Genomic DNA, 26134 nt, shown 5'->3' on the forward strand with positions numbered 1-26134 from the left:
CTGAACTACAGCTTACCGAGAAGCTGCATGAGGAATTAATCATTATTTAGTTCCCTTTGACACAGATTCCAGACTGCAGCCTTGAAAATGCCCACTCCTAGCCCTGCTGAACACAGCAAGCTTCTGTCTTTGTGATGGGGAGGAGCTCCTTCACCTGCCCTATGGAATATTATTCCAAATATTTCCAGGTGGGATGTGCCTGGCCTCGTCTGACCCTTGCTGCTGGGCCAAAGGCGGCAGCAGTGGTGTTTCACCTCAGAGATACCTTTGGCTGGCTGGATGCTACAGCTAGGCACTCACAACAAATCCAGGCATAGTAGAAACTCAGTTTACCTCTGGTGGAAAAGGTTCAGGTGACGGTGAAGAGAAACAGGAGAGGATTCTATCGTAGAGTTTTAATCCAGAGTTTTATTCCAGGATGACAGACTCTGAATCTTGTAACAGCTCCCAACAGAATCCCGACCACATGGTCCCATGTCCTTTTAAGCCCCGGGGACAGGGGGAGGGGAAGACACAGGTGAGACACCAACCAGGAGGGAGGAGGGGAAGGCTCAAGGGATAAAGACACTTGGACAGGCCAATGAGCCCGGACCTGAGGGGCACCTTTTGAACTTCTGCCAACCACACCACGACCCTGCTGGAATGTTAAGATTGACGGACAGCTCTCAGCAGGAGGGAAAAGGGGGAGGGGAAAGGAGAGGTTGGCACACCTGGGGGGTTGGGATAGGTGAAACAGGAAATGGCGTCACATTGCAACACTGCCCCAAACCAGCACCAGTTATCTGTCAATGATGAGTGTGCATCCAGACCGAGCATTTACTCTGAGAATTGTCGTGGTTTAGGGCAAATTTGGAGAAGAATTTCCAAATTAGGGCCCCTCCAGTAAGCAAACCCACACAGCCCCTCCCCCCAACTGGTTCGGGAAGGATTCCTCGGAGAGCAGTGGAAAGAACCTGTTTATTTAACAAGCACGGCACCCCCCCAGCACACAAAATGAACAATTCTGGATGACAGCACTCTGAAAAAGATGACAAATTCAGAACGTCTCTCTTGGGGGGTGGTCACTCTGTTCTCAGTCCCTCCGGCGCTGCGGCAGCTGCTGCAGGCCTCAAGGTGCAGACTCTTGGTGTTTCCCAGGTCCCAATCTGGAGCAGGTTCGAAATGATCAGAAAAAGGAAAGGAGAAACAGTCCAGGAAGAAATTGGACAGTTTAGCTAAACTAGCTAATGAGCAAAAGCAAGCAGAAGCGAAGCAAGCAAGAGCGAGAGAGCAAAGCAAAAAGCAAAAGCAGCAAAAGCAAAAGCTGCAGTCTCTGTGTCCCGCCAGGCTGATAAGAAAACCAAAACAAAACATTCCCTCTTCAGAGCCAGTCTTAAAGGTACAGAACGTAATATCCAACATTAACAGAACACATGAATGGGGGTACAAGCATCATAACGTCACCCTAGGACAGAATTCAAGCTGCAAAATTCCCTGGTAAGCTTGCCAACACTCCCACCGTTTTCAAGATATATGAACAGTGAGTCATCATTGAGAAGAAGCTACAGCAAAAGAAAGTGAGGATGGAACCAGGAACTAGAACGTGAGGCAAAGCACCCTAATGCAGCTTCTCTCTGCAGGATCCTTAAGGCATCTCTTGGTTTGGGCCAAACAGACTGAGCATGCGACAGCTCAGAGCCCACTCAACTGGGGGCACACCCAAGCCTTGCTTTGAGATTAGCAATTAGGAACCAGGTCCCACCTCACCCAACAAACAGGGACATCACAGCCATGCTGCTCACTGTGATTGCTGCCTGCAAGGGTTTCCCCCACTTTAGCTCTGAGATTTGCTTTCCATCCTGCAAAGCCAGAGATACAGCCACTCGTGGTGGGGATGTCCTGCAGAGCCCGCAGAGCAGCCACAACCTGCTTGCTCTGCAGTGCACATCTGGCTGGGCTGGCAGCTCTATGGGGAGGAGACTTCTCCCCAGGCCTGCTCACCAAGAGTCACTGGAACACAGATGGGGAGAAAAAACAACTGCAGGTGCAGCCCAGAGCTTCTCTGTGCCCATCCAAGTGACCACTGCCAGCTCCAGCAGTGGCTCCAGCAGGGAGGCAAGAGAGGCGCAAAAAGGTCAAACCCAGATGTCAAAACCTCAAATGAGACTGAGGTCAGCACATGCAGACAACAGTCAACAGTTACAAAGAAGCAAACATACAACAGCTGCCTTCAGCTGAAGAGACCTTAGGAATGAAATGGCATTCAGCAGGATCAATCTCCTGCTTCAGAACCGTATTTCCATCTGTTACCTTTCTTGTTTCATTTCTTCAAAAGGCAACTTGACAAGTGCCTCCGTGGTGATGCAGGCTGGGGAAGAAGCAGCTCAGGAAAGGCAATGAGTTTCCTTCAAAAGTTCATGAACTTCATTGTTCTGGGTTTAGGCTTGGCAGTGAATGTTGCCCTTGGTCTGGGAAGGGGGATAGGTGTTTTGGCAGGTTTTGGCCCTGGGCTGGGCTTTTCCATTGGGGGTTTTTGGGAGTTGTGGCATGATGCCGTGGGCGGCTGTGCAGTGGGAGCTGAGGCTGGGCAGGGAGCGGAGCTTCCCTTCCTCCCGCTGGGGATCGCAGCTCGGCCGCTGCTGCTGCGGGAGGTTGTGTGCTTGGCCCGGGACTGCCCTGGCTGCAGCTCAGCGCTGGCATCGACCCTGCCTGCCTGCCCCACTCCTGCCTGCTGCTGCTGGGCACTGCCCACATCCCCCTGCCCTTTGGGGGTTTGCAAAAGGAGCACTTCCTTCCTGCCTGCCCTCCCTTCTTCCCTCCTTCCCTGCCAGTGCTAGCTGGGAGGGGATCACTGCCCTGAGCCCACAGCTCCTCCTGATGTGTCCAGAACTCCACCAAAGGGGAAAAACAGGACTTGGCACCTGGGAAACCTCTGTTCTTGCCTTGATGTCTGTGCTCTCCTGAGATAGTCTAGGAAAGAACTGTTATTCCTTTTCCCATAGTTTTGCCTGGGAGCCCTGTCATTTCAAAGGTACAATAATTTGGAGGGAAGGGCTCATTGCTCCATTGCAGGAAGATTCCCACCTTCCTTGGCAGACATCTGTGTTTTAAAGCAGCACAGAGACACCAGAAAATACTGACTTTCTATTCCTTGCTTCTATTTGATCTCACAATGGCAAAATGCCCTGTGAGGCAGCAGCAGCTGCCCTGCAGTTCACAGCCTGAAGAGGCTGCTGGGGCAGACCAGGAGTGAGGGATGCTTTTCTGTTGGAAGGCACAGATCCCTGACGCTGTGTCCCAGCCCAGGCAACACTCACCAAAGGAGACTGTTCCCGAAGTCAAGCTCAGGGAGGTCGAAGTGTAAACTCGGTGCAGTGACGCTGCCCCTGGAGACCGAGGACAGAGCAGGAAATGGCTCGGTTAAAGGGATTGCAAAGGTCCGGCTGTCGTGGCTCGGGGGCACAAAACCTGGGCTCAGGGCACCCTGGGTTTCCAACCAACACAGCACCATGTGCTCAGCACAGGGCCCTGTGCACAGGAGGCAGCTAAAGCCAAGTGGCCAGCAGCCAACAGCCACTGATGGGCTTTGGGCACAAGGCAGGCAGGAGAAGCCCCCGGTTTGCTCGTGGTCCCATGAAGGACCCTGAACACACACCACACAGACATGGCTCTGTGCCTCAGTTTCGCCATCTGCAATGAGATGGACATCAAGGTGTCCCCACAAACTTCTGTAAGCAGCCCTTCCAGCCACAGGTTCCCTGCTTTGCTCCTTCTTAGCTGCCACTGCTGCTCCCATGGAGGAGCTTTCTCAGGAGAGTTTGACCCACACAATCATTACAGACAGAGTTCTGAGACACGAATCCAGGGCATTCCCAAACATCCTCTGAAAAGAGCAGCAACAGTTCTACCCAGGGGACAGATGAATCCTAGAAGAAAGGACCAGCTTGTCAGCAGTGCCCCAGCTGGCACAGCCAAGAGCAAGAGCTTCAACAAGCAAACAAGGCTGTCCTGAATCTAGCACAGCCCCCCACCTGTCCTTGAACTCAGCAGACAGACTCCAAAAGTCACCAACATCCACTGAAATCAGCACTTGGAGCTGCACAACACTCACCGGTTGATTTCATGGTTGATGCCAATTGGTGCCCACTCTGCCTTTTGGTTCAAAATCAAGGAGCACAGAACTGGGCCTTCTGTTGTATTCACAGGACTGCCCTTGGCTCTGCTCTGCACATCTCAACAAGAGACACCTGCCCTTGCTCAAGGAGAAAGCTGCTGATGCAGAAACACCCCATGACCACTTTGGGGGAGGGAAAGAGGAGAATCAATTGTTTGATGGTGAAAGATTCCCTCTTGATTTCCAAAAGAAAAAAGCAGCTCTTTTCCTCCAAAAACAAAGCCAGCATCATTGTGTCTCCACTATGGGCACACCAACTCACCACTTTTCTCTTGCTAAGTAATAACTTCCTTGTTCTTCTTTATCCATCTCCCTTATCTTATTGGTATCATCCAGTGCAAATTGCTTTCATTTCTTTACTGCCTTGAGCCAGTGCCTGCCAACAGCAGCAGCCCAGCTCCAAAGCTGCAGAGCTGCCAGCATCAGCTCTCCTCCTTCCACTCCATTATCCTAGCAGCACATGGCTCAGGCTAGAAGGGACAAGGCCTTACGCTGCTGTGGTCCTGAGGACTGAGCTCTGCATCCCCTATGATCAGCCCTTCTCCCTTTTGCTGGGCCAGGTTTGTCTCTTGCCATGGCACCAGCCCATGGGATGGTGCCCCAGTCCTTGGCACAGTTCCTGCAGCACCGTTCCCTGACTCCCACATCAGCTCTTTGCTGGCTGTGCAAAGGAGGCACCAGAGCACTCTGTGCACAGGAGCTGGGAGCACAGCTTGTCCCCCACAGCATGGCCATGAGAGCTGAGCTGAGGCTGCTGCTGCCCATCTGGCATGGATTATTCACACAAGGTTTTACAAACACTGCTGCTGCTGCAGAATCACCCAGGCTAGCCCATCTGCAAAGCCCTGGAGGCCTTGCTGGTGTTCAGGTGGGACATCCCAGAGCAGCTGCTGCCCAAAGCTGATCCATCCCACTGCCTGCCACGGCCCAAGGCACAGGGAGATCCTTGCAGGGAGGAGTCATTCCAGCTCCCAGGTACCACACAGGGCAGGAGGCATCCTCACACTAAAGCAATGCCAGGATTGGAGCAGAGATTCAGACCTCAGGAAACACCTTTTTTCTCTGCTCCACCTCAAAAGGAGGTGGGTGGGGGATGTCCCAAAGACAGCCACAGATGTGCCCACCCAGCTCCCAGGGTCCTTACTTGATGGTCAGGATGGCAGGCACAGGAGATCCAGCCACACTGAACTGGAACTCTTCCTCAAAGCTCCCCAGCACGGTGGCACTGAAGGAGATCTGAACACTCTGGCTCCCACCTGCTGCAATGATGCCCTCCTCGGGTGCAAACTTGAAGCAGAAGCCCACCTTGGTGGCTGAAGGGATACAGGTGAAGGGAGCATCAAGAGCTCCTTGGTTCATCAGTTTCACCTGCAGCAGCAAGAAAGCAAAGTGGAAATACATGTGGAACCTTTCCTTCTTGTGAGTTCTTGTCTAATGATGCAATGAACACCCAGAAAAGGCAGAAGATGCTTTGTGCTGCTGAATGGCAGAAGTCAAAAGATACAACAGGACAAGTTCTGCCTTTAGGTTTTCATGCAGAGCAGTGGCAACTCCACAGAACTGCAGTCACCCTGGGCTTGTCCCATGGACACAGAGCAGTGCATCTCTGCTCAGCATCACCAAGCTCATTGAGAGCTGGCCCTGAGAGCAACGTGGGCTGATTGCAGCTGCAGAGTGAATCACCCCAGAGCTGCTGCTGCCCCACTGAGCACAGCTCCAACAGCACCATCTACTCATTCACTTTTTCCCATACCATGAAACAATACATTGAGAATGAGGCATTAGCATCAAAATGTACAGACAGCACCATCTTTTGGTAAGAAAACTCAGGGTGTCTTTCTCTTCCCCAGCCAAGCTTTTGAAAGTGTCTGGCATGATGCAGTGCCTCATTTTCTACCTTTTCAGTTGCTCTCTCATGAATTTTTTGCAAGCTTGACACTACTGTGGGGGACGCAAATAGGTAGAAAAATCCTTTGCTTTATTCCCAGGAACACTTTTCTCTTTCTAGAGCCAGAGATGCACCAAGGCTGAAGTGTGGTGAGGGACTGGTCATCAAGAGAGAGAACTCCCAAGACTTTCCTGTGACCTGCAGGAATAAGCAGGAGACACTTGAAAGGGAGCTGTTTGCAGGGGCTGAAGCTCACAGGCAGCCAGTTTGTTGCAGCTGCTTCTGCAGAGCCCAGTCCAAAGGTGCCTTGTGTCTGGCACTGCCACAAAAGCCTCTGAACATGCAGCTTTTGGAGCCAGTGCTGGTTTCATGTGCCAAGGGCTTGTTTTGAAGGAAGCCTCCCAGCTGATCCCTAAGGAAGGCAGCCCAAAAGCAGGGACTGGGGCTTCAGGAACAACAGACACACCTTTCTGACCCTCCCAGATTTGAGCAGTACATCAAATATTCCCTGCTCACAAGTGCCCAGGTTGGCAGCAATTCCACAGCTCCACCAGGCTTGCTGCTGCCTCAGGAGCCATCAGGATCCATCCCAAGCCCTGCTGCTCACCTCATGGACATGGGGGGTGTTGACAAAAACGTTCCCAAGGTTCAGAGTATGAGAGCTGTGTTCAACCAAGGGTCCTTGGCCTTCCCCTCTGAGCTGCAGGGTCAGCCTGCTCTCACGGCCTGGGGAAAGATGTCCATTGCAGTACAATCATTGCCTCTGTTCCACTGGATTTTCCAGGCTGCCTCAGTGCTAGTCCCTGACTCTGAGCTGGATGCAACCAGCTCCTGATGCTGCAGGAGAAGATATGGACCCTTCTCTCCCTTCAGGAGATACCTTGGGGCTGACTTCTAATTTCTAACCCATTCCTCCAGCTGCTTTCCAATTTGAGCCACCAGTTTGCTGAGTTTAAAATATCTCTGGTGTCCTGTAGTGACAGGCCAAGGAGTAATGGGTAGAAATTGAAAGAAAGGAAATTTAGGTTAGATATTAGGGTAGAAATTTTTTACTGTGAGGCTGGTGAGACACTGGAGCAGGTTGCCCAGGGAAGTTGTGGAGGTTCCAGCCCTGCAAGTGTTCCAAGCCAGGCTGGATGGGGCTTGGAGCTACCTGGTCTGGGGGTAGGTGTCCCTGCCCATGGCAGGGACCTTGAGACTAGATGATCTTTAAGGTCCATTCCATCCTTAACATACTGTGATTCTGTGGTTTCCTTCCCATGCACCTAGAGGAGCTTTGAAATCCATTCAGTGAAGGCACAAAGCTCATACAGAGTTTGGCAATTACCAAATTCCCTGGCCCAGTAGCACAGGACTTTGTTGCCCAAGTGCTCCCCTTCTGACACTCAGCACTGTGTTCTATTTGCACAGACTGAGAGCTGCAAGGTGACAACTCCCACATAGGGAGAGAAGCAGCTGCTGGCCAAGGCTGCTCCCTCTACAAACTGCCTGGGCTCAGTGGGGCTCAGCCACCTCTGCTCTGCTGCTGTCTGGGCACTGGGAGGTGACCCAGGCTCAGGGAGCCCATTTCTAACTCAGCTCCTACCACCTGATGATGGATCCATGTCAAATGGACCCATCCTGGAGGCCAGGGGCCTGGAGGGCCTTAGTGCTTGTTCACTAAAGCTGTTCTGCTCTGGAGCTCTCTGGCCTTTGAGGGAATGCTGGCAAAGCCATGGCATGAAAACCTCTCCCTGCACTGCCTGGCTTGTTCTGGGATCAGTCAGGCAGACACAGCATTCTGAGCCCTGGCCTTGCACAGGAGACTCCCTGGAAGCTGCAGGGCCGGGGGGGGGGGGGGGGGGGGATGTGCCAGCACTGCCCTGCTGAGCAGGGACTCTTCCCAGCAGTTCCATGGGACCCCAGGGGGTTCAGGCTTGCACTATGGCTTCACTGAGGGGGAGAGAAGCAGGGCAAAGGAGCTGCACCTGAGATGCTGCAGTAAGCCACACTTCCATACTCCAGTGCTTCCAGGGGTTTGAAGGTCACCTTGATTTCAGCTGAACAATTTGGCCCAATTTCTCCCTCCTACAGCAGAAAGAGACAGCAAAACACTGCTCTTCAAACTTCACATTGCTTGTTTCCACCACACTCCTGTAAGCCTTTGTTTAGAGCATCAATGGTGAGTGAACACTCCAAACCCAGCTCAACACAGCGCTGGAAGCTCTCAATGCTCAGCTGATCAGCTCCCATTCTCCACAATATTCCTGCTGCTCTGACACAAGCTCTTGGTCACATCATGCTGCTGTCAGCTACAGTGGGATGCAACTGCCACTGTGCACTGCTGGCTCTTGGCCTTAGATGGGCCATAGGAGTAACCAAGAAGAGAACATGATCCCCTTCCTTGAAATGCAAGTATTAGTTATCTGTTTTGAAAGAAAGCAGAGGTTGGGATTATTCTGGGCTTTACTCCAAGACGAGAAGGGATTTTGCACTGTGCAGACACCAGGCATTCATCATCTCTCACAATGCCAGTCGTCAGAATCAGGGCTCTGATTGATGGGAGCACGTGGCAGTTTGTTTGCATCACCAAAAAAGGAAAAGGTTTTCTGTCCCTGTGTGCAGGAGAACTCCAAAAGCCCATTTCAACCTTGCACCCTTGTGTCCAGGCTCACAGATAATACTGGAAGGCAGACTCAGAAATAGTGCAAGGTGTGCTTACAGGAGGGGATGGGCATTTCTGTCATTAACCTTGGGCTGAATTTGGCCTCCTTTTACCAGGGAACCATTGCAAGCTTCAGGTCAGTGTGTGAGCTGGCAGTGCTCCAACAGCCTCTGCTGAGCCCCATGTGTGGGGGGAGCCCCTGCCTAGAAGAACTGCTCCCTGTGACACTGCAAGGACACACACGCAGGGCCTTGAGCTCCAGCCTGGTAGCAGAGCTGGGCTTTGTCAGGCTCCCAGCCCTGCCTTGAGCCTGCAGGGCACAAATGCTTTTAGCAGGGAGCTCTGCAGCTGCTCCAGAAACTCCATGTCCTCCCTGCCAGCACATGGGGCCAGCTGAGGATCTGCCCAGTGACCACAGCTGGGGGAAGGGAGCAGGGCAGGGTGCTTGGGAGGAGCAAGAGGAAGAGGAGGAGGAAAATGAGGTTCTCAGCTATCACTTACCATTGGCTCAATGAAAAAAATGTCACGGGAGAACAGCATGGGGTCTTCTTGCACCTTTGCCATCTTCTCCTGGACCATGCTGCTCAGGAGGCCAGTGTGATCTCCACAAAAGCCCTTCACTTTCTCTATTTCTCTCTCCTCTGGGAAGTTTTCCTGGGACACCTCTTTGGGCGGCTGCAGCAAGCACTGCCTGCAGCCCCAGGGAGAGACAAGGCCAGCAGATGGTTTCATGAGCCACAGATTTGCAGAGAGAAGTGGGAGTGCAGGAGAGCAAAGCACCTGGGGAGGAGCAGCAGCTCCCCAGCAAAGGCTGAGCCCAAGCCACAAGGGTCCCACATGGATCGGAGGATAACTCGCTGTTCCCTGGCACAGCAGGGAGTTTTACTCCACACTTGCAAGCTCAGCAGAGGTTTCCAAAGCCAGCAGCCCTCCAGAGAAGCTCCTGCCTCAAAGCCTTTGCCACAGCTGAGGGAGAATCCACCAGCCACCTCAGCTGGCTTTTCCTCCCACTGAGCTGCTCAGGGGAGGCACAGAAAGATCACAGAGCACCCACTGCAGCACTTCCCTGTCAAGGGGAGACCAAGCTGGCTTGCAGCTACGTGTTACCAGCATCACTCTTTGTTTCTTCCATTTTGGACCTGCCCTGTTCTCTACTCTGCATTTCACAAGAGCAGCCCAGAGCGCTTCCAAAGGAAATTGATGAATTCAGGCACTGAATCCCTTCAGTGACATTCAAGGTTTATATGCAATATGCATGAACAGAGGCTCTGAGAGGGGAAGGGACTTTGTTGTTTAGGAGGGAGACAGCAAACTCCTGGAGAGACCTTTTCATGAGCCAGAGCTTTTTGGCTCCCATCCCAGTGCATGGTAGTAGAATGTCCTGAGAGGGAAAGGATCCTGCACTATCTTCTCTCATAAAAAATCCTCTCTGCTCTGAGATCTCCAAAGCTTCTCTGACAGCAGGACAGGGGGAGACAACCAGCCCACATGGGCAAGGAGCTTTTGAAGGAACTAAGGAAAAAAAAAGAGGGTGTATCACCTTTGGAAAGGGCCTGGCAGCTCAGGAAATGTTTAGGGATGTTGCCAGGTCATGTAAGAAGAAGATTAGAGGGACAAGAGCCCAATTAGAACCTGAGAAAATCCAGTCATCACAATCAACCTTTCCTTCCCAAAATGCCATCCCTGGTTGGAGTATAAATGGAACTGGAATGCTGAGTGCTGAGCTCCTGAAGCCCAGGGACACACACCCCAGTGCCAGGCATGGTTTACTTGGCCTAAACCATTCAAAAGCACCAACAACCCCCTGAGGCCACACGTTAGTTTCAGTCTTGGGCCTGTATCTCAATGAAATGCATCTTTCAAACCAACCTCCTCTTGTCTTCATTCTCTTCTTCCTCAGTGGGAAAAGCCCTTCACTGAAGTGGGCTGTGATGTTACTCCTGTTTTCAACGAACACAGTTCTGTGGCTTGACATGGTGATGAAAGTCTTGTCAACCCCCACAGAATTTGTGCTCAGCCCAACGTTGACATCTACAGCTTTTCCATGGAGGTTTGTGTGGATTCTTTCTTCACCTTGAACAAAGCAAAGGGGAGTCTTTGCTCAGCTCACTGTCTGATGGAAGCCAAGGAAGGAACGGAGCAAACCACAGTGTCGCAGACATCTTTCATGAAAAATCCTTTCTTAGGATTTTTCCTTGTGAGAAGCTGCAGTTTCAGCAACCAAAGTAAACAATGGTTATCTGCTGCTGTGGAATGCAACAGGTAGACCCATGATTGGTCTCCTGTGGGTGTTTGGATTTCTTGACCACTCATGGCAGAGCTGGCTCTTGCTCTGTCTGAGACACAGATCTTTGTTATTCATTCTTTTCTATTCTTAGCTTAGCTAGCTTCTGAAGAAGCCTTTTCCTTTCTATTGCTTTTTAGTATAGTCTTAATGTAACATATATCATAAAATAATAAATCAAGCCTTCTGATCATGGAGTCAACATTCTCATCTCTTCTTCATCCTGAAAACCCTTGTGACCACAGTCACAACCACAGGGCACAGAAGAAAGTGTCACAGTTTTGAGCTGAATGAGCAATTCTGTGGATCAGTCCATTTATCACATCCTGACAGCTCTGTGTGTAGAAGGTGGGGATGTCCTGGGCAGCACCTTAAACACCTTATTTCTGAGGGTGTTGGTAGAGATTTGGCCCCAAGGTGACAGGATGGGCAGGGAGATTCGTCCATGTGCTCCAGTGATCCACTCAGATCAACGAGATTTCTGCATCCAAGTCCTTCAGGTGACAGGGCTGAGGAGCCCTGTTCAGTCCTGCCTTGCCCAGGGTCTCCCTGGGCATGCCATGAGACTCCTGTCTCTCCTGATCCCTTGGATCCCTTCTTGCTGACCAGCAAATATGCCTGGGGGCAGGTGGGCAGCAAAAGGAGGCCCAGAGGAACAAGTGAAGTGACAGCCCAAAGCAGGAGGGGACACAGGTGAGGAAACACAACCAGCCTGGCTCTGCAATGTGACAAACCACTACAAAATGAACACCATGAAAATCATCATCATCATCTCCCTGTCCAAACCCATGGCCACATCACTCTTGAAATATTTTATAGTGTTCTGATCTGAAAAACCAAGCTGGAGCATTGCAAATCAAATAAAAAAGGGACAAAGGAAAGATTAGTAAGTACAGAGCAGCTTCTACATTAAGACTGAATGGGATTCCTCAGTCTGGAAATCAAATGGGAGATAGATGTGAGAGGTTTGCAACAGTGTGAACGGCCTGGGAAATGGGGACAGGGAAAAATTTGTTTGGATTTCTCACAACAAAGGAACTTGAGGGCCTGAAAATGTTGTTGTGCAGAAACTACATCTATGTGTAAGGGCCACATAGAAAAAGGGTCTGTGGCAAGCCAGTGGAGAAGCAGCATATGGGACAGGTATGCAAGAAATCCATTGCATTGGAGAGAGTCTGATGGAGACTTCACCCACAGCACTGCCCAGGAATCAAATAAAACTTCAGCCAGGCAGTGCCACATGGTAGTGGAGAATCAGGGATCTTCCTTCCTCCACTCAGCAACTCCAGCAAAACAGGAGTCAAAAATCTTTGCCTTTGTTAGAGGGGATCCACTTTCTCAAGCCCCTAAACACCAAGGAGTTCTCAGTTTGCTTTGGGGTAAAGCTGAACAGGCGAGGCACCTCTAGAGGGAATGCAGGGGATGGGACAGCAGGGAGCCATGTGGAGAACTGTCCTGTGCCCTGCAGGGCCCAGCACTCACCTGAGCTGCAGCACACGGCCAGGGAGCCGCAATGGGCACCGCTGGCCAGCGGGTGAAATGCCAGTGTCACCTGCACGGTGTCACCAGCACCCAGAGCTCCTGTGGCTGGCACCACGGAGAAAGGACTGCAACACAAAGAGAGGCATCAGGCCTGGGGGACACCTGGCCATGAGATTCCTGCTGCACTGCAGCTCCCTGCAGCTCCCTTGGGCAAGCAGGGAGCAAACCAAGCACAGGCAGCAGAAGACAGCCAGAACAGACAGGATCAGAAACAGCCACTGAGTCACTGCTGAGGAGATCCAGCCCTCACAAGACCCTTGGGGTAAAATGACCTGAGCTCCACCATACTCTGCATCCAGCTCTCTGCAATGAGGATCAAGGATCCAGCTGCCACCAATCCCATCAGAGAATAGTTTGTGAAGAGCACAGAGAGGGTTCAGAGCTATCTGCATGCACAACTTGACACTGACTGCCTCAAGAATTTCTCTTTTCCTGCTGCCTATAAACCTCATCTCAGGAGATGCAAATGTTAGGGCACTCCCTGTCGTGGGAGATTACAGCCTAGGAAGCAGACAGGGAGAAGGAACTTTTCCCTAAAGACCAAGGAATAGTTACTGTTGAATTTGCAGCGGGGTTCTTTGGTTTCTTTTACCTGGAAAACATCCTGATTTAGCCTAAAAAGGACACATTTTATCAGCATTTCAATGGAAGCTGCTCTAAGAAAAGGAGCAATCAAAACTCTGAAAGAGTGCAAATGCAGATTAGAGCAATACAGTGACATGGAAACAAAACCCAAAAGGAGGATGCCATTTACAGTCTGAAGGGTCCAATCCCAGCTAAATGAAGCACCATTAGCAGGAGCACATCAAGGAAGCAGAACAGGAGTTTTCTTTGCATTTACCAGCAATGCTGTCTGGGACTCTGGGTCTGGGTTGTCATGCAGGCTGGTAATTGTTTGCTTGGCCCAGCAGAGAAACTCTGTGCAATGTGTTGGAAATAATTATGCAGATGTGTTGGTGCACTTTGGATTTACCACGAGCAATCAGGATTGGTCACCAGGTAAACAGCTCTTGCCTGACAAACACAAGACTCTGTGCTTTGAAGCTCAGGGACAGCTCAGGGGAAATGTGCTTGTGCCCAGCAGCTGCTGGGCTTTGTGCTCTTCTACAGCCCCAGTGAGAAAACAAAAGTTCCTGGCCTTGGTGCTTTGCTGCTGGTCAATCTGTCACTTAAAAGTGTCTTTTGGGGACTTTGGTGATGAATGCATCACACACGAGAACAAAGAGAACATCTGGCAAGCTGAACGTTGTTCATGTCAGTAGTGACAGCTGATGAACTTGCTTTGGGTTCTGCTCATTCAGGACCTCTTGCTGCAATGATGGGCTGACCTGTTCCCATTCCCACTGGTGAGAACATCACTGCTGGCTGATGGAGAAGCCTTGGGCCAGCAATGTTCATGTGCTGGATGTGAGACTTTGGAGGGAGGGGAGGAAAGACAAGGCCCCAGCAGCCCCAGAGCCAGATCAGTGCACGTGCTCCTGCATCTGCCCCGGGGCTGATGCCAGCACTGCTGCAGCTCTGCTGGGGCTCAGGGGGATCAGGGCCTGCTGGGGGCAAGGCATAGCATTCTTTTCTTAGTCTTCTGCCAGAAATTTCATCAGAACACAGAAGCTGCCAGTTAGGGGAACCCCTGGCCATACTTCAGCACTACCTTCCATTCCATTCCTGTTGTAGTGCGTTTTTATATTTTGTAATACTTTGAAGTAGTTTTGTTTTGTATTCCCATATTTTTCCCAAATGGTTTATCCCAGACTGTACCCCCCTCCCTTTACCTGTGTAATTCCTCTCCCGGGATGAGATCATCCCCAAACCCCCACCCTGGCTCTCTGTCAATCACTCAGCATCCCATCCCCCCCATCCAGAAGTTTCGGTCCAAGTCATCGAGTGATTAGCCAGAGGCTAGGGGTCAGCCCCCCAAGCCTTGCCCCATATGCTGTCCTATATGTCTATCCCCCAGTACCCATCCCTTAGGGTCACTCATTGGTTGGTAAAATGTTATCTACTTTTGGTTTCCACCTCCCTTTAAACGTGACCTTGGCACATCTCCCGGGGCTCTCGGCAGGAGCCCCCTGAGGTGCAGGAGCTCCTTTGGGATCCTAATAAAACCTTGGATTAACCCCTGCTAAGAGTCGGCCCTTTCTCTTCTACCGATGTCTCTGGAGTCTCTTCTGCAGCAAAGGCGACCAGCCTAGGTGCCTTCAGTACCCTCGGGGCACAGAGAGTGTCTCCCTGCCAGCCCAGGTGCCCTCAGCACCCTTGGGGCACAGAGAGTGTCTCCCTGCTGTCGGCCGTGTCGGGGCTGCCCTCCCCAGTGTCTGCCGACTCGGGACTGGCCCAGGGTTCCTGAGAGGCTCGCAGAGCGACAGAGACACATTCCCTTCCCACTTCTGCCCCATGTTACATGCTCCCATGCTCCTGCCTTCAGATGGCAGGATGGGAATAACATCCTGGGGGTGACTTCAGGACTTGCCTGAGAAAGAAGGTGTCTTCTTCTTTTCAAATTATCAGAAGAGGATCCAGCCAAGTTCAGGACTCAGTTGTCAGGACTGAAAAACTGAGTGCAAATCAGCCTCTGCATCTCCTACATCCCTGGGCTGTACCCACCAGACTCCTCTGTTCCTGATGTAGCAATCATCTCTCAACTCCTCTGAATTTCAGCCAACATCACTAAGCTGTTCCCTAAGCCCACAGATAGAAGAGTTGTGAAGGAGACATTCCTGACACTGAAATAACCAAATGAAAGCCACTTCCAAGAGATGGGGCTGGCAAGCTAAATTTTGGCCTTTTATCTGTTAATTGTGGGCTGCTCCTTAAGACACTTCTCATCCTGTTAGATCCATCCTCTCAATGAATCTGCACCTGACAGGCAGAAAAGATAAGGGATGGAGAGGGTTTTAATAGGTTGTTTTCTTCTGCTTTTTAACTAGGTCCATTGACATGTTTGTTTCCTTGTATGGCATCTAAAGACAGACCCAGATCTCCCAATGGCACCTTGCAATCCCCAGACACTGCTCTTGCTTTGTGCAGTGTGTGTGCTCAGATGATTTCCAGAGGTCCCCTCCAGGACCACTGCAAAGCCACGTGCCTGTGGCCTCCCAGAGAATGGCTCTATTTGGCTGACAGTGCTGAGGAAGTATTTCAGAAACTGCTGGTGCTCAGCAGGGTGCAAGCCAGCTACCAACATGTTCCAGCAGCCTCCAGGAAATCTGGGACAGAGAAAGCTCAAAGGCCACTGAAAGCAAGAGCAGATGCCATCCATGCTGCTCACTTCCAGCCAGGCTGCAGGGCAGCAGATCCAATGCTTGATTCCTTCTGTTGCTCTTTCCCAATTCTGTTATCACCCAAGGTGTTTTGCACAGGGACAGATGAGCTGCCTCACCTCTGGGTGCTCAGCTGGTACCGAGCTGCCCGGGCACCGACATTGCGGACCAGCAGAGTGCTGACCTTGACTGGACACTTGGAGAAGTCCAGCTGGGCAGGGAAGTCCAGCACAGCTCGGGCACCAATGGCCCAAATTCCTTTCCCTTGCAGTGATGCAGACCAGCTCGTGGCAATAATCCTGCAGGAAAAGAAAAAAAGAAACTGCCTCAGCACAGGGCATTTAGTGCCATCCCCATGCCAGAAGAAAATCCATTTCTATAACCCTTCAAGGGCATCAATTTACCTATTGCACCCTCAAACGAACACTAAGTTCTTTTTAAAATATGTCACATTTTAAAGGCACCAGTGCACTTTGCAAAACCTATCTCTGTGGCATTCAGCTCTTGTGTCACTTGGGTCACACCCATACCCAAGGCCTCCATAATTTTTACTCTAAATTTGAATGATGTTAAAGAATTCCTAAGTCCCTTCTAAGGAGCATGGAGCTAGGGAACACAGGACATTCCTCTTTAGGTTTCTATATTCCCACTGTCTGAGAATAGGACAAAGTGTTCAACTGACTCTAAGCAGCAAAAGGAAGATGAGAAAACAGCTGCACCCAAAGAGATCCTGCACCTCTGGCCTGGTGTAGAAACATCAGTTGGCTCAGAACTCGCCTCTCACCTTGCCTCTCCAGCCAAGTCAGGAGAAGAACAGTGCCAAGAGGCAGCAGGATGCTGTTGGAAAGGGCCTCTCTTTGTTTCCCTGCAAGGCTTCCTCCCTTCCATGCCATGTCCTCAACCCTTCCGTATGAACAAGCCTCCAGATCAGAACATGAACCCTCCAGATCCCAGCACTGAGATCAGACTTGCCAGGGCCTCAGCAGTGCTGTTCAAACCTCCACACAAAAGCACCTTTGGCACGGAATGGGTGCCAGCTGATAGAGCAAGCACAGTGACAGGCATGAAGACAGAGCCACAGCAGTGTCACTGCCATGGGCTCTGAGCTCACAGCTCTGCCTGCAGCTTGTACCTGCCCTACACCAGCTCCTTCAGGCAGGTGTCCAAGTCCCTTGCAGCTCAGCAACCTCCTGCTGACCAAGGGCACCCAGAGCCCAGTGTGCCTGTGCCAGGCCGGGCTCACGGGCACAGCACATCCTCTGCCCTGGCCCTGCAGCTGTGCCATGGTCACTTGTGCTCCGGGACAGCACAGCTGCAAGGCTGGAGAACAGAGGGGGTGAAAAAGCACCGTCTTTGCTCCAGCCCAGGGGCAGGCAGGGAAGCTGTTGCCAGTCAGCAAGGAGGAAAGCTCTCTGACCTCTTTGCTCCTCTGGTGTTTTCCATCATAATGAAACCCCTTCCACTGGGCCTAGAGATGGCCCAACATCTATCAACAGCCCTCTGTCATTTTCATCCTGTTCCCTGTGCATCTTCCCCTGGCAATGCTCAGGGATGTGCAGGGAGGGGAAGCAGAGCCTGTCAGTCCTGGCTGCAGTGCCTACCAGCATGTGCCAAGGTGTGACTGGCTGCAGGCTGCCTGCCCACGGCCTGGAGCCCAGCTCACAGCATGCAATGGGCTGGAGCCAGAGTGCAGGGAAAACAATGGCTGTGGAGATCATTGTGTGCTTTGCCTCCTCCAGCCTCACCTTGTTCTCGTCGGGGCTGAAGCGGATGCGCACAGGGGCAGAGGCGCCTGCTGGCACCATATGGTACACATCCCTGGGGCACGCCAGCTGGAAATAAGGGCAGCTCTCCATGCACACCTTCACCAGCCGAGGCATCTGCAGCAAAGACACCAAATGATGATTTTGCCACTTGTGGAAACAGGACGAGAGGAGACCTGTCCGTGCCCTGCTGACATCCCTGCCTGGCCCCTTTCCCAAAGCACTTTCAGCTGTGCAGGCACAGGCACATCATTCACAAGGCTGAACTTGAATCCCTCCTGTCTGGCTCCAGCATTTTGGCCAGGGCCATTAGGGCAGTGCCTGCTGGGAAGGAAGGGCCGAGCAGGTCAGCACCAGCAGGATGGAGACGGAACACCTGAACCAAGTCATCTGCATATTCAACAAGGCCAAAAAACCTGCTGGCTTCTGCCAGCACACAGCCATGAAGTTGTCATGTTCCAGAGAGGGAATGTGCTACCTAAAAGCAAAACAGCACATTATCCTGGGGGAAGGAAGCAATTCCCTTCTAGCAGATCAGGTTGGGGTAGGGACGTTGTAGGGATAGAGTGAGGCAGGTAGAGCAGCAAGAGAGGAGAGCAAACACTGTGGCCTTACTGGAAATAAAAGCAAACCTGAAAAGCAAAAGAAGGAAGGAACACAGCAAGACAATCCCTAAAACAAGGAGATGGCAAACAGAATTTAAATGGGCAGTAAAGCAGCAAGGAAGAATCATAAAACCAGGAGAGCAATCAGCTTGCCAAAAGTGACAGAAACACAGACAGGCTGTGCCTATTGACTATGGGCTTCAGAGGCATTTTCTGCCTGGAGAAACATGACCAGCACTGACTGACAGTGTGGTTCCAGTATTAAAGCCAATCTTGGCTCTCCAGGGCTTCTTGCTGCCTGTGCAAGCAAGCTGGGCTGCTGGGCATTCCTGCCTGCAGCCAGCAGGCCAGGTTCTGCCCTCTGGGGTTCACAGACACAGCAAATAGGCATTTTCTAGCACACTGATATCACCAACCCCCAAGCACCAAAATGCTCTCCAAAAGTCTAAACCAGATGATTTGGATTCCCTCCTGTCTCCTCCCACCAGCCCACTCTTGGCGCAAGCCTCGCTTGAGAAAATGTTTCCCAGACTGAAATTCAAATGGTCTCAAGTTTTCCTTTTTACACTGGAACACAGCTGCTGACATTTTTCAATTTTTCCCTCTCAGCTCTGTTGGGAGACTGTAAAACAATCCCAATTTCTTCAAGTGAAGGTGGAAATCTCCAGGAGCACATGGCTTTGGATGTCCTGTGTTCTCCAAAGGGAAAGCAGAGCACCATGTTGCTTTTGGAAAAGCTGAGCAGAGCTGGATGAAGCTGAGCAGGAGCCTCAAGTGGCACCTAAAGGCCTCTCACTGCTTCTGCTCCATCAGTCTGATTGCAGGGGTCTTTCAGAACACCTTTCCTGCAGTGCCAGTGCCATTAATAAGAAGTGATTCCAGCATAAAGTGGAGAAGACTCAGCCCCTGAGCTTTGACTGTGAGCTGCACAAAAGGAGCCAAACTGGCCTAGAGAGGCAGAGATTCCTACCAGGAGCCAAGATTAATCAAGGAGACACAGGGTGTGCTATAGACTCAAGGCAAAGCATGAGAACAGATAAGAACTGTACAGACCTCAACATTCCCATCAATCCAGAGCTTTCAAGAGAAGGAAACTCCTTTGGGATAGACACCATCAATGCATGGCCAAGATCAGGGGACAATTCCCAGCACAGGAAGATTTCCACCATCTTGCAGAGCAAGGTGCTGAGACATTTTGTCTGCATGTGCTGCAGCAGATAACTTGCTTTGCTGTACACTGGGGGAATGACAGCTCTCTCCTCTTCCAGCACAGTGTTAAAGCTCTGGGTGCCAGCACTTACATTGTCCTTATTCATGAGAGACAGCACCATTTCAGACACCTCCCAAGCAACGAAGTTCTGAAATACCATCTCTGGTGGAGAAATCCCAAACCAGCTCTGTTTTGGGGCAGCTGACAGCAGCTGGAGAGGAGAGAGAGCAGGGAGAGCTTCAGCTGCTGGGAGAAAGGTTCATGCAGGAGAATCTTCCACTGATCCCCAGTGAAGTACAGACTCTGGGTGAGCATGTCTGCCCAGCCCTGTGATGGTTTGACAACTGGGCAAACAGTAGCTCACCCACCTCTGCTCTGAGCTGATCCAGAGCTGCTGGGCCACACAGAGGAGGCTCAAGCCAAGCTGCTCTTTTGGCATGGATTTCTCCAGCTTTCTTTCTCCAGAATGCCAGGCAGCACTTTCCTTAAGTACAGCTCTGTGCCCATGTGGTCACAGAGCTCTGGGACACTGACTGAGCACTCATGGAGTAAGTAAAACCCATGAATTGACAGGAGACCCCATGGGAAACAATTTTGGGCTGTCCTTTACTCTGAGACAGGGAAACCGAGGCCCACACAACTGCAAATATCTTTTTTGCTCTAGAACTTTGACATCAGAAAGAAGAGCACAGGACCAGAGGAGGTGTGAGAGATGAGGTGATACTTGGCTGAAGCCAAAAAGTTATGAAGCAAAACAATGGAATTTGTTGGTTCTGTGTGTTGTTTGTGGTTTGGACTTGTTCAGGTTGGTTTGTTGAGTGTCGCAGGGAGAGGGACGGGGTTGAAGACCTGACCAAAAGGAAGGAGGACGAGAGGGGAGGGGACAGAAAAGTTGGTGGTCAGTAGAGAATGGAAGCTCCTAAGACCCATCCAATGGGAAAGGGGACAGGGACCACCCCAGCCAGGTACAAAGGGGATACAAAGACTGCCATTTTCTCGGAGGGTGTGTGTATGTGCTTGGCGCTCGGGGAGGGAGACATGCCCGGCTCAGCTGAATTGTGACTAATAAACACTTTTCTTTTGCTTTGATTATTTTGTCACCTTTCGTTGTACTTAAAAGTTAGTGTGTTTCAAACAGAGGGAAAGGCAAGAATAAAAAGACAAATGAGCTGAACATAAAAACACAAGTGAGGTGAATGCTGAATGAGGATAAGGTTCAGTTATTTTCTCAGCAACTTGGGCAAAAGTAGAGTTGGTATCTCCTTTTTCCCTGAGCTTTAAATGGGTGCTTTCTTGTTATTACTGCTATCTTATTTAATGCCATTGTAGAGGCACGTCTGGAATGACACAACAGCAAATGCTTCTGGAGCAGAGACATTGCTTGAAGAAAACTCTGCCCTGCTTTGTCTGCCTTCTCCAGCCACACTGCTGTCACTGCAGAGACGCAAGCAGGTCTCCTCCGTGACTTCACAGCAGACACATTCTGCTGAAGGGAATGGCTGCAGCACACTGTCCCTTAGCTGTGCCCTTCCCTGAGGTGTTCCCAAGGCCCCTCTCCAGGACAATCCTTAACGTGGATTGTGTTCCGTGTCTCTTGCTGCCAATTTCCTGCTCAACAGCCCACCTCAATCACCTACCCCTTTGGACTGTGCTTTCTACTGAGCCAGTCCTGCCAGAAAAGCAGCTTTAAACACACCTCTAAGAAGGCACTGATCCAGATAAAGCACATCCATTCCCCTCTGCCCAGGGCCAGTCCCCTGTACATCTGGCAGCCTGCAAAATCTAACAACCACTCCAGGTCCAACACATTGTTCCAACTCAAAGCAGTAATGCAATTTGTTTTGCTAAATCTGAAGTAATTCCTGCAGATCCTTGGCCTTCAAAGGCCAACGCTGCCACTCTGGAGGCAATCCTGTGACCCCAAGCATTTGATGGTGACCACACCAAAGCAAGAGGTGCCTCCTTCAGCAGGAGAATGGCAAATGGCAATGTTGTGCCTTTGTGTCCCTAGCCTTCCCCCTGTTAGCAATGGCAGCTACACTCCAGCACACCCCAGCAACTTCAGCAGAGGTTATTTGTGTTGGCTTAGTGCAGATCAGGACTCCCAGTCCACCACTACCAGCACTTTGCAATGACAATAGGACCTGGACACTGAGGTATTTTGCTGGAGGCAAGCCTGTCACAAGCACACACTGTCTTCAAACTTCATGTTAAACAAAAAGGAAAAGAGCAGGAAAAGGCTACCTTTGGGCGAGTCTCAGTCATGTCTAGAAATGGGCCAATTCTGGGCAGAATACTCCCCCCAGTGCTGGCCTCCTTCTTCCTGCTGAGAAACTTCTCCCTCTGGAACTTAGAGGGAAGCAGCTGAAAGGCAAAAATACACCAGCTAGAGCCTCAGAGATGCGCTTGTTCAGAAAGACTTTTCTTGAACAAGTGGCACTGGTGAATAACTTGTGATCACAGCCACTAGGACAGTCCTGGAAGCCCTGGAAGTTTCCTGCTGAAATACTTAGCATCAGTCAATTAATAATACAGAGTGCAATACACATACTCCAGCCACATGGCTCTGTCCCATTAGCTTCTCCATGATTGGATGGGACATGGTTGGGGATTTCTGCTCTTTGGGCATTTGTTTCCTCTTATGTTTCATTGGATTGAGGCAGTGACCTTTCCAGAGAATGGGGAGGAGCTCTCAGAACTGCCTGAACTCCATCCCTACACGACACTCAGAACTCACAGCAAGGAGATATCGCTGTACCAAGAAGGAGGTGCACAGGAATGTGTCCAGGTTTTAGTTCTCCCTGTTAATTGTTTTCTCTGTCTGGGCTGACAGAGCCCTCCACAGAAGAGAACAGAGGGATCTCCTTGACAGAGCCTCAGCAGTGGGGCATCTTCAGTCAAGTGAGCTGCAGACAGCAGAGGGCCTTTGTGGCCCTGGCTCCAGTGCTGCCTGCAGGGCTGGATCTGTGCCCACACAGGAGCTGGGAGAGAACAGCTGCTTTGGAAGCTCTTCCAGCTGGGACCAGCCATGGCTCTCAAGGCTTTGGGCAGAGTTTGAGCTTTCCTCCGCCACATGTCCGGGTGCCAAGGGCAGCTTGGTCAGAGCAGCACAGGTGAGTGCCCAGCCTATCAGAAGGAATTCCTGTGGCAAAGGGAAAGGGACAGAACACATGCTCAGGGCTTCAGCTGTACATTGGTTTCACTTGGCTCCGCTGGCACAGCCAGGCAAGACACAACTGAAGCATCCCACAGTGTTCTCTAGTGCACCAGGATAGCCCCCAGCAACAGGAGCACGGCACAAAGGGCTGGGGAGGGGCTCTGCAGCTCCACAGCACTGCTGGACAACGGGGGCAGGGAGAGGAGGGACACCAGGGCAGTGCCAGCCTTAACACAGCCCCAGGGGCTACTCACAGTATCAGGCTTCAGTCCTTCCCTGGACAAAAGACGAGGTGTTGGTGTCTTCTTTGGCAATCCAGACGCCATTTCCAAGGGAGGATGTTGCAGATGAGTGACAATGCCTCAACAAAACTGGAAGGAGCAACAATGGAACTCTGAAAATCCACAACCCAATTCATGGCAGATTCAAGGCATATACTGGTGCTGAAAAATTTGATATGATTTGAAAGTAGCTAAGTGCTTGTTTGGCATAAGTAGCTAGTATTGTCAGGTCTCTAGTTGGACTTTATTTGAACTCTATGGCTACCTTGTGCAATTCAAACATGGATCATACTGAAACCTGGAGCTCAAAAGCTGAACATTAATAAGAGTTGGAACAGACAAAGCTGTAACTTAAATATTACTTCAAAATAGCTAGAGTGGGCCTCCTCTTCTTTAGCTTAAACCACCCCTGCTCTCTCAGCTGCTCCTCACAGGACTTAGGAGAGACTGGAATGTTACGGCTAATGGCTTAAATATTATTATGAAGGACTTTTTGCCCATTGTGACAAATAAAGAAGCTGCAACTACTGAAGCCCACCCCTCCCTGAAAATGCCTCCTGACTGGAACTTGAGATTGTGAGTTAAGCCACCTAAGGGAACTTGAGACAAGATCAAGGTGACACTATTGTCCTGTTAGCTCAGGTCTGGGGAGAGCTAAATAAGGCTAATTGAGAAAAATGTATCCACAGCAAAGCCAAACCCAGCAGCTGTGCTGAAAATCAGCTCCGTCTGCCTTCAGGCTGGGGAAGTCATAGCCACAGACTCATCTGCTGAGGCCACGTTTGCACAAAAACCTCCCATCAACAGAGGCAGGAGGAGGAAATTTTGGGCGTGTGGCGCAACCTCTGGTAAGAGGTAGTGGACACCCATCCTCCCTCAGACAAACTGGCTCAGCTCTAAAACCCCCCAGCCCCAGAAGACCATATCCAGGGGACATTATGAGGGGCAGCTGAGGGGGTGTCATAACCCATCAAAGACCTCCAAAGTGCTCCCAGACCCATTCCTGAGGCCTTGCACCAGGTGACTGCATGGCATGCAAAGTAACACAACAGATATGAAAATCCACAACCCAGTTCACAGCAGGCTCAAAAGGATATACTGGTGCTAAAGATTTTCTATTATTTGAAAGTAGCAAGAGACAGAGTCCAACTTGCCCCATCCCAGGGAGGTACCTGGGCAGTCCCACCTTCCCCAAATCTGCATGAATCCATTGGAGTCTATGTTTTGCAAGACCTCACCACAGAGAAGACCAGAAGAGGATTTCATGGTATGCCAGTGAGATCCATGCAATGGTGATACTTTCTATTTAATCTGTCACTCTCTCCCCCTCCCCAACTCCCTTCTCTATTTCTCTCTCTCTCTCTCTCTCTCTTCCTCACATTTGCTGTTACATAAAATCCAGACCATTGATTTTGGCATATGGTCTCGTTTGCACCTTAATTCAGGGGCATCTCCGTAATAATTTTAATAACTAGATCGTAATAACAACCCACTGAAACTGGAGCAGAACTCATTCACCTTTAAGCAGTTTAAGTATTCACTAGAGGAAAGAAAATTTATAGACTAGTACATTTAGGAAACTCTGCATTTCTTCAGTGAAAAAAAACCGCACAATCGATATATAGAGCATATATCGTTCATCTATTCAGCTGTACATGCCACTGAACTGCTGCACCAGAAGAGTGGCATGATCATATCCTCTGTTTCCCTTTGGAATTCTCTTTCAGAGCACAGATGTGACATAACCAAAAAGTACAACTTGAGTCAGTCTTTACCTTCAAACGAAATTCAGGCCTCCTCGCTGGCAGAGACCAATGCCCTGCGAGTTCAGGCCTCCTCGCTGGCAGAGACAATCTCTGTGCACAAGTCCCTCGGCGAATGGCTGAATGCAGCTGCTGCCCGAGCCCAGGCTGTGAACACCCAGCCCGGAGCGCGCTCTGCGGCCCCTGAGGCGGCAGCGCCGTCACAGCCGCTGTGGCCGCGCTCGCGGTTCCCCGGCAACCGCGGCACCCGATTGTCGGGGCCGGGCGGGGCCGGGGACCCCGGGCGGGCCTGGGGCCCCGCTCGTTCCAGCCCTGGAGCTCCCTCGGGCCCCGGGCGGAGGGGGAGGAATCCGCTCCGGGTCCCGGAACGTCCCGGGCCACAGCGGCAGCGCTCGATATCGCCGGGGCCTCGGCCCCAGCTCCGGACTGCTCCTGCACAAGGAAGGCGGGGCCAGGGGGAACCCAGGCTCTCGACATTTTGTGTGCAGCGCATGGGACAAGTGGGAATCAGCCAGCTGCAGGCAGTAACAGGGACCTGCTCGTTCTTCTTAGGGACACACAAGGAGCAGAAGGCATTTCCTGGTGTCATGGTTTATCACCTCATCAGCAGCCAGGAACCAGTGGTCCAGAAGACTGACATGATCACATCCTGTATTTCTCTTTGGCATTCTCTTTCAGAACACAGATGTGCTAAAAGGAAAAAAACCTACAATTTTTATCAACCTTTTATCTTCGAATGAAATACAATTTTCAGTTGTATTCCCAGCATTGTAATAAAAACACACTAGAATCAGAATTGTTGTAAGTTTCCTTGCAGTAAACTCGAGATTCTAATACTTTTTCTGAGTTTATCTGTAATAGCTAGGTTTATATATTCTAAAGAACTTAGGTTTTTTTAATTACTGCATCCACCTTCCTGCTGCTGAGCAATAGCACAGATTGATTGTGTCTTCAGCAGAACTGGTTTGTCTTAGTAGAAAGACTTAGAAATGAAAAACTTTCTGAGTTAACCAGAATTAAGAAAGTACTTTTGAAAAGGAGGGAAGAAAAGACCAACCCTCTTAGTTTATGATGTTTCTAAGTCTACTACTCTGTGCAGCCTAAGGAAGTTGTAATGGAATAAGGGAACAGAGATCTTACAGCCATGTTATCCCTAAGTGTGTGGAAAACCTTTCCACAGAGTGCCTGCATGGCCGCTTTAAAGACTTGGTGACAGAAGAGCAACACAGGATTGAACTAAGACAGACAAATATCCAATTCAAGTCAAATTACAAGCGATTTTCTTTTCAGATGGGGCTGGAGATTGTACGCTGCTCACCATCCTGGGGTTCAGGATGTCCTGCAGCATGGCTGAGCCATGAGACTTGTGGAGTAGAATTTTTAAAAGGTGAAGCACAAACATTTCTTATGCACCTATATTGCATTACCAACTTGGCACCTTAAAAAGTGTTTTGCTCTTTTAATGGAAGTTGATAGCTGGAATTGAAGTTTTTTTAATTATTGAGAAGCTCTGAGTGGAAGCAAATATTCTTGCTGGGTACCTGTGGTAGGTAGGTACATGATACCTGGCAGTGGAGGAATATG

At 50.7% G+C, this 26134-nt stretch overlaps 1 protein-coding gene across 4 annotated transcripts; it reads right to left on the bottom strand.

Annotated features, from left to right (window-relative positions):
- Positions 1 to 939: 939 nt before the first annotated feature.
- On the bottom strand, positions 940 to 24702 carry LOC136565693 (uncharacterized). 4 transcript variants are annotated; one of them, XM_066564416.1, is made up of 8 exons: positions 24563 to 24702; positions 22761 to 22877; positions 21594 to 21713; positions 17517 to 17651; positions 15891 to 16070; positions 5298 to 5521; positions 3297 to 3365; positions 940 to 1145 (listed from the first exon to the last, which is right to left on the bottom strand). In XM_066564416.1, coding segments are annotated over exons 2-8 (801 nt in total). In that variant the 5' UTR covers positions 22833 to 22877; positions 24563 to 24702; the 3' UTR covers positions 940 to 1144. The 4 variants fall into 4 exon arrangements, with proteins under 4 accessions (XP_066420513.1, XP_066420512.1, XP_066420514.1 ...); XM_066564415.1 differs by having other exon boundaries at positions 940 to 3365; XM_066564417.1 differs by lacking the exon at positions 21594 to 21713 and having other exon boundaries at positions 940 to 3365.
- Between the last annotated feature and the right edge of the window lie 1432 nt (positions 24703 to 26134).

Source organism: Molothrus aeneus, chromosome 22 (assembly GCF_037042795.1).
Source record: "Molothrus aeneus isolate 106 chromosome 22, BPBGC_Maene_1.0, whole genome shotgun sequence".
Classification (NCBI taxonomy): domain Eukaryota; kingdom Metazoa; phylum Chordata; class Aves; order Passeriformes; family Icteridae; genus Molothrus; species Molothrus aeneus.